The sequence below is a fragment of the Xenopus laevis genome, chromosome 9_10L (assembly GCF_017654675.1).
Source record: "Xenopus laevis strain J_2021 chromosome 9_10L, Xenopus_laevis_v10.1, whole genome shotgun sequence".
Taxonomy (NCBI): Eukaryota; Metazoa; Chordata; class Amphibia; order Anura; family Pipidae; genus Xenopus; species Xenopus laevis.
In genome coordinates, this window is record NC_054387.1 from 92,152,209 (window position 1) to 92,170,121 (window position 17,913).

The 17,913-nt window shown below is 38.5% G+C and overlaps 1 protein-coding gene across 2 annotated transcripts in view; it reads left to right on the forward strand.

Annotated features, from left to right (window-relative positions):
• ccnyl1.L (cyclin Y like 1 L homeolog) overlaps positions 1–15,047 on the forward strand; it is a 43,768-nt gene extending 28,721 nt beyond the window's left edge. The window contains 4 exon segments of one of the 2 annotated variants that reach the window (NM_001091347.1): positions 776–895; positions 1,706–1,872; positions 8,504–8,666; positions 11,041–12,314. In NM_001091347.1, coding sequence (NP_001084816.1) covers positions 776–895; positions 1,706–1,872; positions 8,504–8,666; positions 11,041–11,157 — 567 coding nt within the window. In that variant the 3' untranslated portion in view covers positions 11,158–12,314. 2 annotated transcript variants of the gene reach the window in all.
• Positions 15,048–17,913: the final 2,866 nt, after the last annotated feature.

Genomic DNA, 17,913 nt, shown 5'->3' on the forward strand with positions numbered 1-17,913 from the left:
TCAGCTTGCCATTTAAAATGTTAACTAGTTGTTTTTTGGGAGGAAATATTAGCTGCTAAAAGTCCAAACTAGGAAAGATTTTTAACAAAAAACAAGACAAAATGCAAATTACCGTAGAATATTACTGTTTATATCATGCTAAATTTTAATTTAAAGGGTAACTACCTGTTTAAGGTCCCTGTATATTTTATGAGTGTGGAAGTACCCAAATGAAACGAATACAGGCATAGGGGGGGGGGGGGAAGAGACATATAAAATCCTTGCAGATAGCACTTAGGACCCCAGCATTGCCAGACAGCAATAATAAGTTTTGGGTAGAACCATTTAGCTGGAACTATTGGCTCTTTGGGGTCATTACGTTCTAAATGAACGCATGTCTGTATGAGTTGCGGCCATTTAATGGGGGGAGCGCCTAGCTATTGTTTGGTCTGGTTAGCAAATACTTCATTTCCTTTTCATTAACATTGTTTCATGTTCTTCAAATGCTGAGGAAAAGGCCAAGCAGATTCACTCGCTGATGGTGAATATGGGTTGTATTTAGAATGTAAACGCTTACTATGCTGTATGTTCCTACTTTATGGTTTCCAGATATTTTCCATTCTTCATAGACTGAAGTCCTATTACATAATTTAGGGGAAAACTAAGGGGTTATTGAACTGTAGTTAGATTATCTGCAATAGATTTAGAAGTTACGTATGTGTTGGTAGGATCTGTGAGCGGGCTTTCTCATGGAGTTTTTAGAATGTTCAAATTAGCATCTTTTTTTAATTTACAGCGTGAAGAGGTGACTGATGACTATTGTAAACATGATCCAGATCATAAGCACATCTACCGATTTGTGAGGACTCTCTTCAGTGCTGCACAGCTGACAGCCGAGTGTGCGATTGTTACTTTAGTAAGTTTTTTGTTTGTTGCTCTTTTATTGTTTACATAGACTATCTATAATTATTTCTGGTGTCACAGTAAATCTTGGTTAGTAGACTTTACCCTTATGTATTGCCTTCATAAAACAATTACTGAAGCCAGCTGGGTAAGAATAAAACAGATTAGGTTTTACCCAGCTCTTTGGGTCACATTGTGTCAAGACATGCACTGTAAATTTAGTTAATGCAAGTTTGTTGTAATCGCAAAAAAGGCAAGGCTTGAAGATCCTAAACCTGACTGTCCCATCTCAGTCTGTCTGTTAGCGTTTGTACTGCAAACAGACTACTGCTGCACAAATATGGCAGCCCCCTCATAGGGGGTAAGAAAGGTAATGTAAAAGCATCAAGCAAATACTTTTATGGCAAAATTATGAATAGCATTCAAAGACAATGTTATGATATATAAAAAAAAAATATTTTCTGGTGTCAGTATATCTTTAATAATCCTCCTTACGGGTGTTAAAGTAGTTTTTGATGGAGATTGCTGACTATATAGTAAACATAAGCTTCCCGCTGACTCCAAATAATTGCAACATAAGACTAATGGCACACATGCTGTTTTACACCCCTGTTTAAAGCCATTTGGAACCACACCCATCCAATGTTTGTAGTGACTGGTATGAAAGACATTCACCTGTTAATATTCACAGATCTCATTAATTCTTGTCCCAACATACTTGGGTGAACAATCGTCCGTGCCAATCTTCTGACCGGCAACTAACCATTTAGATTAATATAAATTTTGCAGGTACTGAATTAAATCTAGCATCTCTGTTCCGCAGGTTTACCTGGAAAGGCTTCTAACCTACGCTGAAATTGACATTTGCCCCAGTAACTGGAAGCGAATTGTTTTGGGAGCCATTCTTCTTGCTTCGAAAGTTTGGGATGATCAAGCTGTGTGGAATGTTGATTACTGCCAGATCTTGAAGGATATCACTGTTGAAGATATGTAAGTTTTTTTTTTCTAACTGTACTTACCCATAGGAATATAATCTAATATCTACAGCAGACATAAAGATTTCTCCCTAGATTGATCATCCTCAGACAGCAAATGTAAACCAGTGTAAAGGACAAGTGAGCAGTTTCTCTTTTTTTTTTTCTCTCTCTTCTCAAAATAATGGTACCAGAAAGCTGAATCATGCTAAATGACATTCTCAATAGCTTCCTTCATGAATTTTGTACAATAGTCCGTAAAGGAGATATTAATGCAGTTGTGTGCAAATTGCTATTGTTTGTTTTAAAACACAGCAGGTGTTTCAAAACAACGTTACGTAGGAATGTCAGGACTCTGAAGAAGGACAGCATGTTAACACTAAATAAGCAACATTGGGTTATTTATGCAATTAATTCATTTATAAACAATATTATAGTAATATGAAATGTTACGTGAAGTATTTGAGCAGGATTATAGGAAATATCCTACATGACCTTCCTACATTTAATTACTATCCATGTTATTTCATTTTGTGGAACTATTTCCCTCTTGTAATGCATCAGCCTTCAATTGAAAATAGGTACAATTTTGCTCTAACAAAATGAATAGACGTTATCATTGTGCAATTACAATATTTTGTTCCCTCTGCAATTAAAACGTATTAGAAGAGTAAGCACAAAAGCAGCAGCAAAGTGCATTCATTAGTGTTCTGGTCAGCTGATTATTAAACACACGCTGATTTACATTTCTATAGGCTTGCCCCTCATCTTGGAACTGCCTGTTCATTTTAGCAGACTGCTATTTCTTGTTCAAATGTATATATTATAGTAACGCATTAGCGTTGCCCCCTTTTTTTCTTTCTTTCTTTTTTTTTTTTTAATACAGGTGCACATGCCCTAGAAATTATGCTCTATACTCTTATAGTCTATGATAGAAAAGTACAGACAGCATGTCAGTCATTTTAATCAAATGTATTTCTTATTTGTAAACTTTTGTCACAGCAGTACAATACTACATTTTAAAGCACATCAGCAGATAAGCACACTTCAGATTTCAGGGCACAAATTGCTCCTTACCATCAGAAAACCATATATTTTGGGGAAATACAAATGAAAATGTTCAAATGTATGTTTGTGTGTATTCTGTTGTGATCCCCCAAAAAAGTGTTTTATAAACATCAGTGTGTGCTTGGTGTAAAAACTGTGTCGCTTACTTGGGTGCAGGCAGGCAAAAGATGGTGAAGAGGCACAGATAGCTGAGGAAAGCCCCTATATGGCACAAGATGTTGGGGGTTGCTGCATTAGGGGGTTCAGGAAAGATGGACAACAGGAGATGAGATTTAGGTGCAGGGAATGAAGCAAACGTGTATTAAGTACAGGTGTTGGACCTGTTATCCATGATGTTTGGGGAACTGGGGTTTTCTGGGATCTTTCTGTTATTTGGATTTTCATTCCCTAAGTCTACTATAAAATCATGTAAAAATTAAATGAATCAAATAGGATTTTTTGCCTCTGATAAGGATTATTCTATCTTTGTTTGGATCAAGTACAAGGCACTTTTGTATTATTACAGAGAGAAAGGACATAATTATTTGAATTACTTGGATAAAATGGAGTCTACGGAGACAGCCTTCCCAAAATATGGAGCCTTCTGTAGAACGGGTTTACGGATAATTGATCCCATGCCTGTATATGGCTATAAAAGCTGGTGACCTATCTCTGTATCCTTAAACGGGCCAAGGCAAAAATAAATAAATAAAAAAAAAAATATATATATATATATATATATATATATATATATATATATATATATATATATATATATATAACTTTTGTTAAGCTGCCTGCTGTATATATGTGGATATATATGTGAAAGGGGGCAGGGGAATTCCTTCTTGCACACTGTGCATTTATTTATCATGAGCAGAGTCTATATTGCTTCAAGAGTCCTTTCTCACTGAGATAATGGCCGCAGCTCTCCACTGATCCATTTGTTGCCTTGGTGATGTGCCCCACTCTTTTGTTGGTAGGTCTGTACTTCAGTAATAATAATAAAACCTTTCCTGTTATCAATCTTGTGAAAATGTTGCCGGGTTCATTGGAGATAATAAAGCGCAAGTATTATTCCTTTCATCTGTTGTACTATAGCCAGTCTCCTTGCCTGTGAGAGAGAGTCTGCACAGCTGCACTAATAGAGCTGCTCCCAAACAACAAATGGATTGTATCTGGTAGATTGGTTACAATAATAAAGTGCTTTACATCTCCATCACATATCTCTTGTGCTGTCCTAATTATTTTATGATGAGGCCACGTCCACGTCTTTTCCATACTGACATATATGAAATCTTTCCATTTCCAAATAGTGTAAAAATCATCAAACCATATTTGTACTGCTTTTTTTATTATACAAACATACCCTACTGGAAAGATTTCCTTTTATTCAGTCAAAAGAACAGGAACAGGTAAAAGAGCATATGGTGCAAGTTCATTGTAGTTTATAAATGGTTTGCCGGTTGGGCTGTGATTCATACTTCATTATTTGTAATGCAATAAACAGGATTGCACTATATGATCTTTTTGCTCCTTTTCCCATGTATCATAATATCCAGTTTGAGATTGCTATCGATATTCATTTGTGCCTACCCATCCAGATAAGGCTGGAAATTGCCCCCAACCTTGTGCTTTTTAAAGCACATTGGATATCATATACTCTGCTTTATAAAGTGTTACATCTTTTCACTTGAACAATATAGGAATACAATTAGTAGACTCACATATGAAACGATTATTTATTGCACAAACAATCATATGACACATAACACTTTAGGACCTAGGAGCTCAGGGACCATGGAGCACTGGGGTACTTCTGTCCTTTTGGTATGGTTGGAGTTTTTCTCTTTTTTTTGGATAAATGCATTCCAGTAGAACCCCCCATTTTATGTTTTTTAGGGGACCAGGAAAAAATTATGTAAAATCCGGAAAAATGTAAAATCAGGAAAATGTGTTAAAGGAGAAGGAAAGCTACAGAGGCATTTTATTGCCAATAGATTAACTGCAATAGTGCAAGCGAGAATGCTATATTTATTCTGTAGTATGTTTTACCATATCTGAGTGAACAGCTCGAGAAACTCTCGGTTTGTTTAGAATAGCAGTGTCAGTATAAGCTTGGTGTGACATCACTTCCTGCCTGAGTCTATCCCTGCTGACTCATAGCTCTGGGCTCAGATTATAGCAGAGAAGGGAGGGGAGGGGGGGGAAGAGGAGCAAACTGAGCATGCTCACGCCCAGGGCAATGAGGTTTAAGCTGAAGGCAGGAAGTCTGATACAGAAGCCCATGTGTACATAATAGAAGGAAAGAAATGCAGTGTATCTTTTGACAGAGGACTCAGAGTAGCATTTCTTTGAGGGTTTACTGGTATATTTAGGTGGACCTTTCTGATAAGGGTTGCTTAGTTTTAACCTTTCCTTCTCCTTTAAAGTAACTTTTTTTCTTCAAGTACTAAAAGGATATAAGCACAGGAGTCTTGTTTTATTTTGAGATACATTTACTGTGTTAATAACCAGAATTAAACATTGCAGTTTTAATGTTACACTATGGGGGGCATGTGCAAGACTCTCTGTCAGTCACATACAAAACCTAAAGCAATAAGTGATTGGTGCAGGACTGTAAGGGGCAGACTAGTTGGAATTAACCATTTACAGGCAGAACCATGGCAAAATATACATCTGGTTAGTATTTTAAACCTCTTTATTTCACAAATAACATTCAGCAAATATCCTATTCTGTCTTTTTCAGGCTTACTGGCATTTACAGGGTTAAGGCTGTAAGCTACTTGTATAATGTTGTGCACCTCTGTGCCAGCACCCCGGTATATTCTAAAGTCTCTGTTGTGGGGTCACTCATTTTTCAGAAACATGGATAAAGCTCATATATTGGTTGTCGGGGTTTTTGTATGCAAATCTGTGTTTAATGTATACACCCATTTATTGTACGGCGCTGTGGATTGATTTGGGGTTTTATAAATACGTGATCTGAACAATAAGAAAACATACACATTAAAGGACCAGTAACCTCATAAAAGGAATTTTTCTTTTGTAAAATGTTTAAAGTTTGTATCTGTTCATCCAGCACCTACTAATAAATATTTTATAGCAACAATAGTCCTATTTTATATGAGAGGTTTTCAGTCAGAGCCATCGGTGGTGTTTAACCCCGTTTAACCCCTATTTATCTTCCTGTGTATGAATTTAACCTATTGTACTCTACACAGTTTATCTGTTATGTTCTGTGTAACCTGTGCCTTTTCACCTTATCAGACTGAATGGCTGACCCCACGGCTACACAGCAGCTTGTTTATATAAACTGTTGTAATCTTTCTGAGGCAAACACACCCGTTTTACCAGTGCAGGGCAGCACTGCATTATATTTTATTACTTTAAAACAGTGTCACTTTTGGTGTTACTGTTCCTTTAAACAAAAATAGATTTTTATATATATTTTTTTTAATATTCATTTTGATATTTAAACAGGAGGCAGACATTCTCTTACATTCCCAAATCTTTTCAACCTTGTTACCTGTGCTTCAATAAGATTTAGTCCATTTTTTTTTTAATTGCTGCCTCCCATTTCCGGATATAATGCAAACCAAGGCAAGTCTGGCCAGCCTATGAACAGAAAAATGGGCAAATAACTACATACTAGCTCTTTCTCTGACACCTCTGCTGCCTGAACTGGTGGCACCTCCATGTTTCTATGCTGCTGCCCCTACTCTGCTAAAATTTTAGCCCATGCCAGAGGAGTAACCATATTTTAGCAAGTGCAGGAACAGGCAAAAAAAAAAAAGGATAATGGCAGACGGGGCTTTTTGTCTCTTGCGGGAAATGATGTTCTCTACCAATTAAAATGCACTGTCGAAGAACTGCCCTATGCACCATTAGCTTCACACTCTCTGAATGAGCTTGTACTGCCATACATGTTTCTAAATAATGTACAGTGAGTCAAGGACAATATCCCCTCATCCTAAATATGTTATACAGTGGGAACTTTAGCCACAAATATATTGTATACAGTGAGAGGACACACCACCCTTACCCTTACCATTCCAAAAAGCAGCTTGAAGTAGGTTTCCATAACCTACAGATCAGAATTAGCTCAGAATTGTTTTGTGCACTGCTAAAAATGTCCATTCCACCTAGTGGTTGACATGAGAACAACACCCGATCTCTCCCTGATATGCCCACCTTGACATGGGCGATTTCGTGCTGATCTGATTGTGGTCCCTAGGGCCCAACCATCGGATCACAACGAGAAAAACACGGGTGGGCAGATCGAGGGCTGCATCAACAAACTGATGAGGTACGCGATCCAATGGGATTTTTAACCCGATCGACATCTGCCTGACTTTCGGCGAGATATCAATTGGGAAGCCCATCGGCCACATACACTGCCCAATAAGCCGGTAACTTAATTTGTCAGCAGTTTATATCTGCCCCTGTATAGGGGACTTAAAGTAGTAAATGACTCATTATGAACTAAAATGACTAGTCTACGCACCACTTGACATAAGTACACTGTCACTTTATAGCAATGGCTCTCAGACTGTGGGTTGGCCCCTCTTTGTGTATTCAAAGCAGTTCATGATTTGGGGTGAGATTTGGGAAACATGCATATTTCTTCTGCTAAATACTAAATAAGGTGGCCAAACATGCTACAATTATGGTCTTTCCCCATAACCATTGGGTCGTAAGAAAGCTTATTTTGTCCGCTCTACTAAAGTTAGCCATAGACGCAAAGATCTGATCGTACAAATCGAGGATTCGATTTTCGGCCCGAAGAGAGTCCCGACATTATTCGTCTGGCGGAGATCAGTCGTTTGGTCGATCTGACAGGTTAAAAGATTTCTGTCGGCTGCCGATAATATCTCTGCATGTATTGTCGATCGTACGATTTTCAGTGGGAGACTGTCACTAGCTTTGGTCGGACATAACTTTCGTACGATTGCTGTCAGGGGCAGAACATCAGCTGATCTGTTCTTTTCTAATTTATTTGATCGGAATGGTTAGTGGCAGGTCGGGAGATGGGGAAGTCCAATCGTACGCTGATTCGTATGATCGGATCTTTGCTTCTATGGCCAGCTTAACAGTAAGAGCTGAATCATCAGATATGCAGGTAAAAACAAAAAGAATTCTTTAGCTCTATCTGACGATTCAGCATTAATGTTACAATGTTTGGGCACTCAAATTTTTCAGTACTGACTGATCGATGGGAAGACCGATATCCAAGACTTTTTACTGATATCTGTTGCCTTGTCTCCCACCTCAAATGCACAGATTATCGTAAGAAAGATCTTCTGTACAATAAATATCTGTGCGTGTATGGCCACCTTTAGAACTCAAGTCCTACCTTCTTATGTGCTGGATATAAACGGGGCTCTTGAATGTAAGAAGTCCGATGTGTGTGTGTGATGGTATAGAAAAAAAAAAAAAACTGTAAAAGCCTACAGTTATCAGAACTGTTCCAGAGTCATTTCCTTGGTTTGTAAAATAAATGGGTTGTGTTTGTGGACTGGTGAGTGACATATTTTCCCCTTCGCAGCACTGTTGTAAAAAACAATCTGCTTAACTTTGAAATATTTTTATAATTTCAGGAATGAGATGGAGAGGCATTTCCTGGAGCTCCTGCAGTTCAACATTAACGTTCCCGCCAGTGTGTATGCCAAATATTATTTTGACCTTCGTTCTCTAGCAGATGATAACAACCTTAGTTTTCTGCTGGAACCCCTCAGCAAGGAAAGGGCACAGAAACTAGAGGTAAACTGACAGCATCTTAAAGCAAAGAACATAAGTGATTATGTTTGTCCGCCTGTTGCTTCCCCATTTATGTGTGTTGCTTTGATTGTGCATATATGAATGCTCCATAGTCTCACATACTCTAATTAGTGAACTCAACATACTAAATGTATGCCTTCAGTACAGGGCAGTGTTATAGCTGGGCGCCCCACCCAACAGTTTTGTAATGTGCCCAGTGTTTCTCCCACCTCTGCGATCATTTAAAAGCCTCCACCAAACGCTCTCACCTTATCAGAACACTTTTTTTCCAGAAACTGCATGAATTCATAACCTGCTATATTTGCAAAAGTGCACAGTCCTGCTAGTTTCTAATAAATGTTTTTTGTTATGGCAGGCAAAGTTGGTGCAGGTGTTCTGTGATTTATACAATATATGCACACCTGTATATAACTGGTGATGTAATGTTGCTTTAAATACCAAAGTGTATTTCCAGACCCCTTCTTTGTGTTATGGAATTCAAATGCGTTCATGTGCAGCAATTGAACCAGATCTGTTATCACTTTCTAGAGCAGTGTCACACAGGGACATGTCATTAGTTTTGTGGCTGAAAAAAAACCCTGGTAGTTGCCACACCTGACCTGTGAGTGCATACGTGGGTCCAGGCCATCTCTTAAACTCACAGGTCACTAGAAAAATTCTGGTGGGCACAGTTGCTATTGTAGTGACTGAAGGTGTGGTTCCAAGTGTTTTGTCCAGCTGCACAATGCTTGGAATCAACCTGTGTGCCATCAACTTTACAGTGCTCAAAAAATAAAAAAGATATTTAAACAACAAAAGGAAAAGAAAAACTTGCTATCAAAAAAAGTCAAAGGATAAAATGAAAGGAGCACAACTCTCCAAAAGCATGCTACATGTTTCCATGATGAGAATTATTGCCAGAGATAAATCTCTGCTTCTGCAGGTAACCAATTTCCTTTAAACCCCCCCCCAGCAATAATGCCCATTTGTCACTTTAGTCTTCTAAAATCTCTTGAAGTTTCCTCTTGAGGCGACTTCAGGTAATTTTGGGAGACTGAATTATGCCATTGCCCTATGGCTGCCATTGTGGTTATTCTGTGCCTGTGCCACATGGAGGTGGGCCCAGGACAACCCCAGTTAATGATAAAGTCATCTCTCCATTTAATCATCATGGTAGTAAGACTAATTAATGGACTGGTCAGATTGCTGTTTTGGGGTCAAGAAGTACTTTCTCAACATCCTCAATGATTTTTAGTGCAAGGATCAGGCAGGAACTTTGACAGTATGGTGGTGGCTTTACATGGAGCAAACCTGTTCAGTATCCAGCTGATCAGCCCACGGATCAAATGAACAGATACTAGTTTGTGGGGCCATACAAGGTACGGCCCCCTCTCTTCTTCCATTCTAGTTTTCATCCCAAACAATCAGAGCAGCAGGAAGTGAACATGCGGCTCCTGCAATTACTCTTTTGTCAGTTTACAATATCTGCCCTATTATTATGCATTCAGAATTTAGTAATGGGTGGAGGGCACACCAATTCAGCAAATGCTGTAGGTAAACAGTGCAAGAGGTGCAAACATCAAAAGGGTACCCCTACAATGGGTACCCCACAACGTAACAATATATAGATAGGTATGCACACTCAAAAGAAGGCAAGTATGGTATATTTAAAATAAAGTTTTACTTGTTTATGCAAATAATACACACAAAGCCACAATAGTAGGCCTGTATAATACAATACATAAGCTTACATGGTATATACCTAACGTTTAAACATAGCCACAATTACATAACAGTAAACAGTAAGTATTACAATTATACAGCAAGGAGCAGATACACCTACCACCAGTATGAGAATGGCCCCAACGTTTCGGCGTAAGCCTTTGTCAAGGGAATCCCCTTGACAAAGGCTTACGCCGAAACGTTGGGGCCATTCTCATACTGGTGGTAGGTGTATCTGCTCCTTGCTGTATAATTGTAATACTTACTGTTTACTGTTATGTAATTGTGGCTATGTTTAAACGTTAGGTATATACCATGTAAGCTTATGTATTGTATTATACAGGCCTACTATTGTGGCTTTGTGTGTATTATTTGCATAAACAAGTAAAACTTTATTTTAAATATACCATACTTGCCTTCTTTTGAGTGTGCATACCTATCTATATACTATTATTATGCATTAACAAATTATATTTTCAAACATGCCAATCAATATCTATGGTTCATTTACCTTCCACATTAATTATGTCCGTTACTTTTTTTTATTGGCACGAGTATATTTTGTCACAATGGAAACCTTTCTCCCTTTAATGTCCATACAAATGTTTTTTTTTGTACTTTCATGGTTAACGTGTGTTTGCACGATTTTTCCTAGGCTATCTCCAGACTGTGTGAGGATAAATACAAAGATCTATCCAAGGCTGCCATGAGGAGGTCAATCAGTGCCGATAACCTAGTGGGCATTCGGCGCTCTAATGCCATTATCTCCTGAGGCACTATGAACAGGAGCCAGGCGCAGCTAAGATCCAAATGGTGTGCCGTGTGGATATTCACAAACCACCAATTTCCCCACACACTCTTCTACACACTACTGCAAGCCGGCTGTGACTTTGTCTTCCAGCAACGAGGGCTGTGGGAGGAAACAGGCACCCAATATATGGAAGCACGAATGTAGTAAGGCCTTCCTCAGGATTAAGGAGCACACACTATGAGAACATTGAGGAGGGTCTGTTTTAAGCAGCACAGTCTTCTTATTAAATGTGTAACCACTGGTGCATCAGCAGCGTGGGGAAATGATTTCTTTCCACCACCCTCTACCATTTGTTTGCTTACTGTGTAGGCCTATAGCTGTGAACTGAGACTTTTTAACATTATGTAGTATACGATTTTAGAATCTTTAAAACACTAATCATGTGAGTATAGTTACAATTTATTGCCTTCTCTTATCTTTCCCCTTGTTTTACTATTTGATTTTTTTTTTTTTTTTTATTCCGGCAAATGCTCCAAAGTGTTAACATTGACCTTACCTAGCAGGGCATAGCCATGTTGGAGCAAATGAAGTTGAAACAAGTCCTCTGAGTCCAAACCAGCTGAGTTTGTTTTTATAGAAGTTCTGGAGTCATGGAATATTCACTTGTCCTCAGTCTTCATGGAACAAGGTGTCTGTTTGTAATGGAATGTGTGTTTTTATTTTCTATTTTAAATATGGCCGGGAACAGCCTGTATCTCTGTCATTATTGGTGCTCCCAATTAATATATGCATTTTAAGGCTGTTAAGGCACTATATGATGAATTATGATTTTTGCTGCCCTGTGTGTTCTGCACACTACATAGCATGGGAAGCTGAGATGGATTCTAGTATTGTTTGCAAAGTTGCTGCTCTGAAAGTCTCTAGTTGTCATCTCTGTGTTACTAGAGGTGTCGGCATTATAGAATACCTTTTTTTATCTCCTAATTCTCTGTATAAGCAGATATCATTTCTAGCTATCTGCCTAACTTAACGTTTTAGCTACAGCCGGGAGATTGATTTTTCAGAACCACTTTAAATTACTGTAAAAGAGCAAACTGAAATTCTTGAAAGACCCTGAAACATTGACCCGACATTGAAACACTGCAGTTTCCCTATCAATAAAAGTGTTATGTTGCCAAGAGGAGTCCTAATAATTTGAAAAATGAAACCCCAATAAATCTACAGGTGCCAGAAATATAACCTTTAGCAGCAGCCGTCACCACCTGGGTACTAGTTCTGCTTCAAGAGTAACAACAGTAACGATAATTTAGAGGATTTTGACCATACAGCAATTAGTAGCTTTATGTGTGGGGAACAAAATATACGGAATAGCCCCTCCCAGTGTATGGCGGTAGCCTACATGTGTGTGTGTCATAACATCTCCCAAGATCTTTATTCGGAGAAAGGTGGCTCTAGAATTCTGTGATGTTTACCTTCCGTGTTCGCTGCCACTGGAGCAGTGTATAAAGAGTAACCTCAAACACGTCATGCAGACACAAGCCTTCTCTTCATTATTATAGGGCAGGCCTGAGAATCCAGCTAGTTTTATCCAAACTGATACTGTGTTCATCAAATACCGTCCACCTGTTATAAAGTGTCTGTCGGCTATTGTGGGTGCATGAGCGATAACGTCCAAACGCTGGCCTCTCTCTTAACAACAGTAACGATGGAAAAGCTGCTGGAGAATTTCTCATACCGTTTCTGTTTACCTTCCATTAGTTGTTTGAGAAGCACCATCTCCACGTCCTCCTATGAAAATGTTGTGGAAAATACCTTGTTGAACAATGACCCTACCTCATAACCATTTGAAACCCTTGCAAGTGTTGCTGATATTGTAAAAAAAAGGATTGTACTGTTCTCTGTGTATAGTGTATTCTCTCTCTCTCTCTCTCTCTCTCTTTCTCTAGTGGCTCAATATGGTTCACATCAACGATGGTCAACTTGTAGCCTCTACAGCCATCAGCTCTGTATGGGACACTGCTGCTCCTCATGTTGTACTTTAACTGTCCTCGCTCCACATACAGTGCCTGAGGCTTCTATCCACGGAACAGCTAAAGCCTCCATTGCTGCTGATGGCACAATTGTCTAGTAATTACCAAAAGTAAATTCTTTTATTATTTATATTGTAACGGAACACTGTAACTTGCAATTGTGTAGCAATTCATTATGAATGTTGGGGATGCCCTTTGTTCAAGTTTTCCATTGAGCCAAATCATTTAGAATTCGACTGAACTGAATGCATTATGTTAAAAATGAACTCTTACTCTAATGCAGGCAGTGCTGTTATTATTCCATGACATAATCGAAATAGCTTGCCGATATTTCAATTCATTGTTTCCCCATCTTTTATATTGCACCAACATTTGCAAAAAGAACGTTCTGATTGAGGGCTCTTAAATGTGAACTTTACCGCAGGGTGGCTTTTTTGTTTGTTCCCCCTGCATCGGAGTGGACTGAGCCCATTATTCTTTGTGGCAGCTGTAGCCAAGGGATGTACTGAAACTCCAACCACCAATGGCAACATTGCAGTGTTTCATCTTGTGTGCAAAGGATTGTGGGAGTACAAGAGCCATGTAACCTATTCAGAACAGTGGGGGTTCTACAAGTCTGTTGGCGGCATTTCATTCTGGAATAATCCAGTTGCATGTATTATAAGAAATAAGATTTTTTTTATTGATTCATACATTTAAATATGGACTGTTTTATGCAACATGCTCCGTTCATGGGAATAGTTGTGCTGAGGGCCCAAGTACCGAAATAATAGATACAAAATAGTAACAGAACGGAAGAGCATTTTCCGACTACTAAATTCAGTGGCATCGGAAACCAGATCGCATTTTAAATGACATGGTGGAGACAGGCCTCATATTTGAAAGATGAATTTATCCTTTCCATATCATGCGACACCTGACGGTGACTGTTTTATAATTGCCGCTACTCAAGTTTGAATATCATTGAAATCCAACCTAATAGTTTGTGGAGAAGTAACAGAAAAAAACGTTAAAGATACATTTATGCCCCACGAAATCCTTCATTTAAAAGGTTTTAGCATCGGTTAGAAAATAATAGATTTGATGCTGTAGCCTAATGCTGAAACTCACTGTAGTCTTTTACAGCAGTGTGACTTTTTTATTTAGTAACAGCAGCAGCAGCGTGTTACACTACAAATATTATCTGCTTTCACACACAAGCAAATCTAGCTTTTAGTACTAACTATGACTGTTCTATCTTCAGATGCCTAGAGATTTATTATGTAAGAGGAGACAAAAAACCAAACATCTTTTACCCCATGAACAGCTGAATGTTAACCAAATGGAGCCATATTAGTGAATACGATTTTCCCATTGAGAGAAATAGATACTGTGGAGCTAAGGAAAGAAGCAATGCACAGGCGAATGCAAGGTACACTCTCTTAGATTTCTTATTCACATCAAAAATGGCGCAGACAAGTCATGAAAGAACTGGCCCGATTGATGTGGTTATTTAGTTACAAAAGTGATTCACCAGGGACACTTGGACCTTCCAAAAGCAGCCATTTTGTTATACAGTAGAAAAGGTGCCCATATATTCTTCCTCAAGGTTTTTTCTAGTGAGAGAGAGAAGGGGAAAAAATCGAACCTGCCAAGGCCAAAACCAAGCAACAGAACAGACATGACACAAGGATAACGTATGGTTTACGTTTCGTAGCCGGCGTAGCTTTACATTCTACCTTGTTTGTAACAAGGAGACAAAGATACTTTGGGTTCCGAGGTTTCTCAGCTGCAAATGAAACCACAGTTCTGTTTTACAGACTAATGCGAAAATATTCATTTGGTTTTTGCTTTGTCATGTTTCTATTAAAACGAAAAAGATAATAAACTCTATTTTAATTACACGAGTGTGTGTTTATTTGTAGCATCACACTGGTTGTTATTCTGTTCCCAAGCAGGGATAGGAGCCCAGCAAACATGCACAATGTGTCCACAGGCTGGTGGAGGGAGAATATTAAATATTTACCCAGCAATTGGTTAGCAATTCCATGTTTCTTATAATTAAATAATAATGGGCTGTTCCTGAAAGTAGTGCAAAATAGTAGTAGTAGTAGTCCCATATTTGTTATCCAGAATGCTCAAGACCTGGGGGTTTTCTGCATACGTTTTTTTCCTTAATTTGGGTCACCATACTTTAATGTTTAAATTTATTTTTTAGTAGATTAAATAGACCAATATGATTGTTTTCTCTGTTACAGGAATGGGGCCTGTTATCCAGAATGCTTGGGACTTGGGGTATTCAGGATATGGGATCATTTCATTATCTGGATCTCAATACCATGTCTACTTAAAAATCATTTAGATACTAAATAAATCCAATAAGATTGTTTTGCCTCCAATAAGGATTAATCATATCTTAGTTTGGTTCAAGTACAAGTTACAGGTTTATTATTACAGAGAAGAAGGAAATCATTTTTTTTACATTTTGAATTATTTGATTAAAATGGACTCTTATGGGAGATGGCCTTCCTATAATTCAGAGCTTTCTGGAAAATGGGTTTCCGCATAATGGATGCAATACCTGTACTCAGGGCAGCCATCAGGGGGAGAGGTGTAGGAGGCCCGAGCGTAAGGGCGCCCGGCCATGCCACACTTACTTGATTAGCCAGGCCCCCAATCTTTCTGAGAGCTGCTGACTTCGGGAAGGCATGGATGATTAAGGGGCCCTGGCCACCAATTTTCTGATAATGTGGGGGGGGGGGCCTGACCACCAATTTTGGCCACCAATTTTTTTTTTCTCATGCGGGGTCCTAGCCACCAATATTTTTTAATGGGGGGGCCTGGCCACAAATGTTTTTTTATGGGGGGCCCTGACCACCAATATCTTTATTTTTTATTAACATGTGGGAACCCTAGCCACCAATATTTTTTTTGTTTTTTTTACTGTGTGGCGGGGGCGGACCTGTAGGTGGGGCTTGTGGTGGGTGCAGCCCAGGGGGCCCAGGAAATTTTGTTGTTTGGGGCCCTGTGATTTCTGATGGCGGTCCTGCCTGTACTGTTGTAAAAGAAAACTGCACAGTGAAAGCTGTTATCTTGTACTTCGTGTGATTTTTCCGTATGGTTAAAAACATGCAACATAAAAATGTCACATAAAAAAGATCATTTGCTATAAAACCAGCAATGGCACAGTTAATGGTCACGATCACGTCTCTTTGTACGGAACAAGGGAACAGTGAGGTGACAGAGACTGGGGAAAGTGGAGTAGAGAATTTGGGTTTAAACACACATAGCCGCATGTATTACTCTTCTAAAAGGCTTCCAGGGCCACATAAAACGGTTAAAGGGATGAGTCACATTTAAGTTAACTTTTAATATGTTATAGAATAGCTAATTCTAAGCAACTTTTTAATTGGCCTTCATTTTTTCTTTTTTATAGTTTTTGAATTATTTGCCTTCTATTTCCAGCTTTCCAATGGTGGTCACTGACCCCCATCTAAAAACAAATGTTCTGTAAGGCTACACATATATTATTGCTGCTTTTTATTACTCCTCTTTCTATTCAGACCTCTCCTATGCATATTCCAGTTTCTTATTCAAATCAATGCATGGTTACTAGGGTCATTTGGACCCTAGCAACCAGATTGCAAACTGGAGAGCTGCTGAATTAAAACACTAAATAACTCAAAAACCACAAATAACAAAAAATGAAAACCAACTGCACACGCAATGCACGTCTATTGCAAATTGTTGCTCAGGTTGCAGCTCAAATGTGCATCAAACTGCCCAAATGAAATGCTGGTATCCATCTTGTCAATAATATCAGCTCTAAAACTAACTCAAATATTTTATTTAGATTTGTAGATGAACCAAACACATTTAGACTCCCTAGAGATCAGAGGGTCCACTCCAGGGACTTTCTCTTATATTTCTGTGCCCCTGACGAAGACACTATTTTTTTTAGGGGGTTGAAACGTGTTTGGTTCATCTACAAATGTGAATAAAATATTTGAACTACTACTACACATACTTATTAAGCCAAATATAGAAGCACAATTACCTGTGTTGTATTACATTATAACCCTAAGGCCCCATTGAATACATTGGCTTATGATGCCTTTGCTTTAGGCTAACATGGAAAAGTTCCCTTAATGTAAATTCTAATGTCAATATATAAAAGTAGTTGGTTTACAGCAGCCTCTTCCGTGTACATCAATAAGTCTGGCATGTTTCTACCTGAAAGTAACAAGCCAATTAGACCTACCTGACAAGTCAAAAGTGAGAACACGCCCACAATCATTTCTCTTGGAATTCTCTGATAGAGAAGTAACACTGTAACATGCAACTATAAAGCACAGCGCATTCCTCTAAAATAGGTTTGGCTATTGGCTGATCATCCTATTGGATAAAAAAAAAGTACAGGTATGGAACCTGTTATCCAGAATGCTTAGGATCCAGCGTTTCCCTGATTAGGGCTTTCTGTAATTTGGATCAGCATGCCTTAAGTCTACTAGAAAATCATTTAATTCTTACATAAACCCAATAGGCTGGTTTAACCTGCAAAAAGCATTAATTATATATCAGTTTGTCTTAAGTACAAGTTATGGTTTTATTATTACAGAGAAAAAGGAAATCATTTAAAAAATTTGGATTGTCTGGATAAAATGGAGTCTATGGGAGACAGCCTTCCTGTAATTTGGAGCTTTCTGATTAACAGGTTTCTGGATAACAAATCCCATTCCTGTACAGTGATAGCCTGTAGAAATCAACT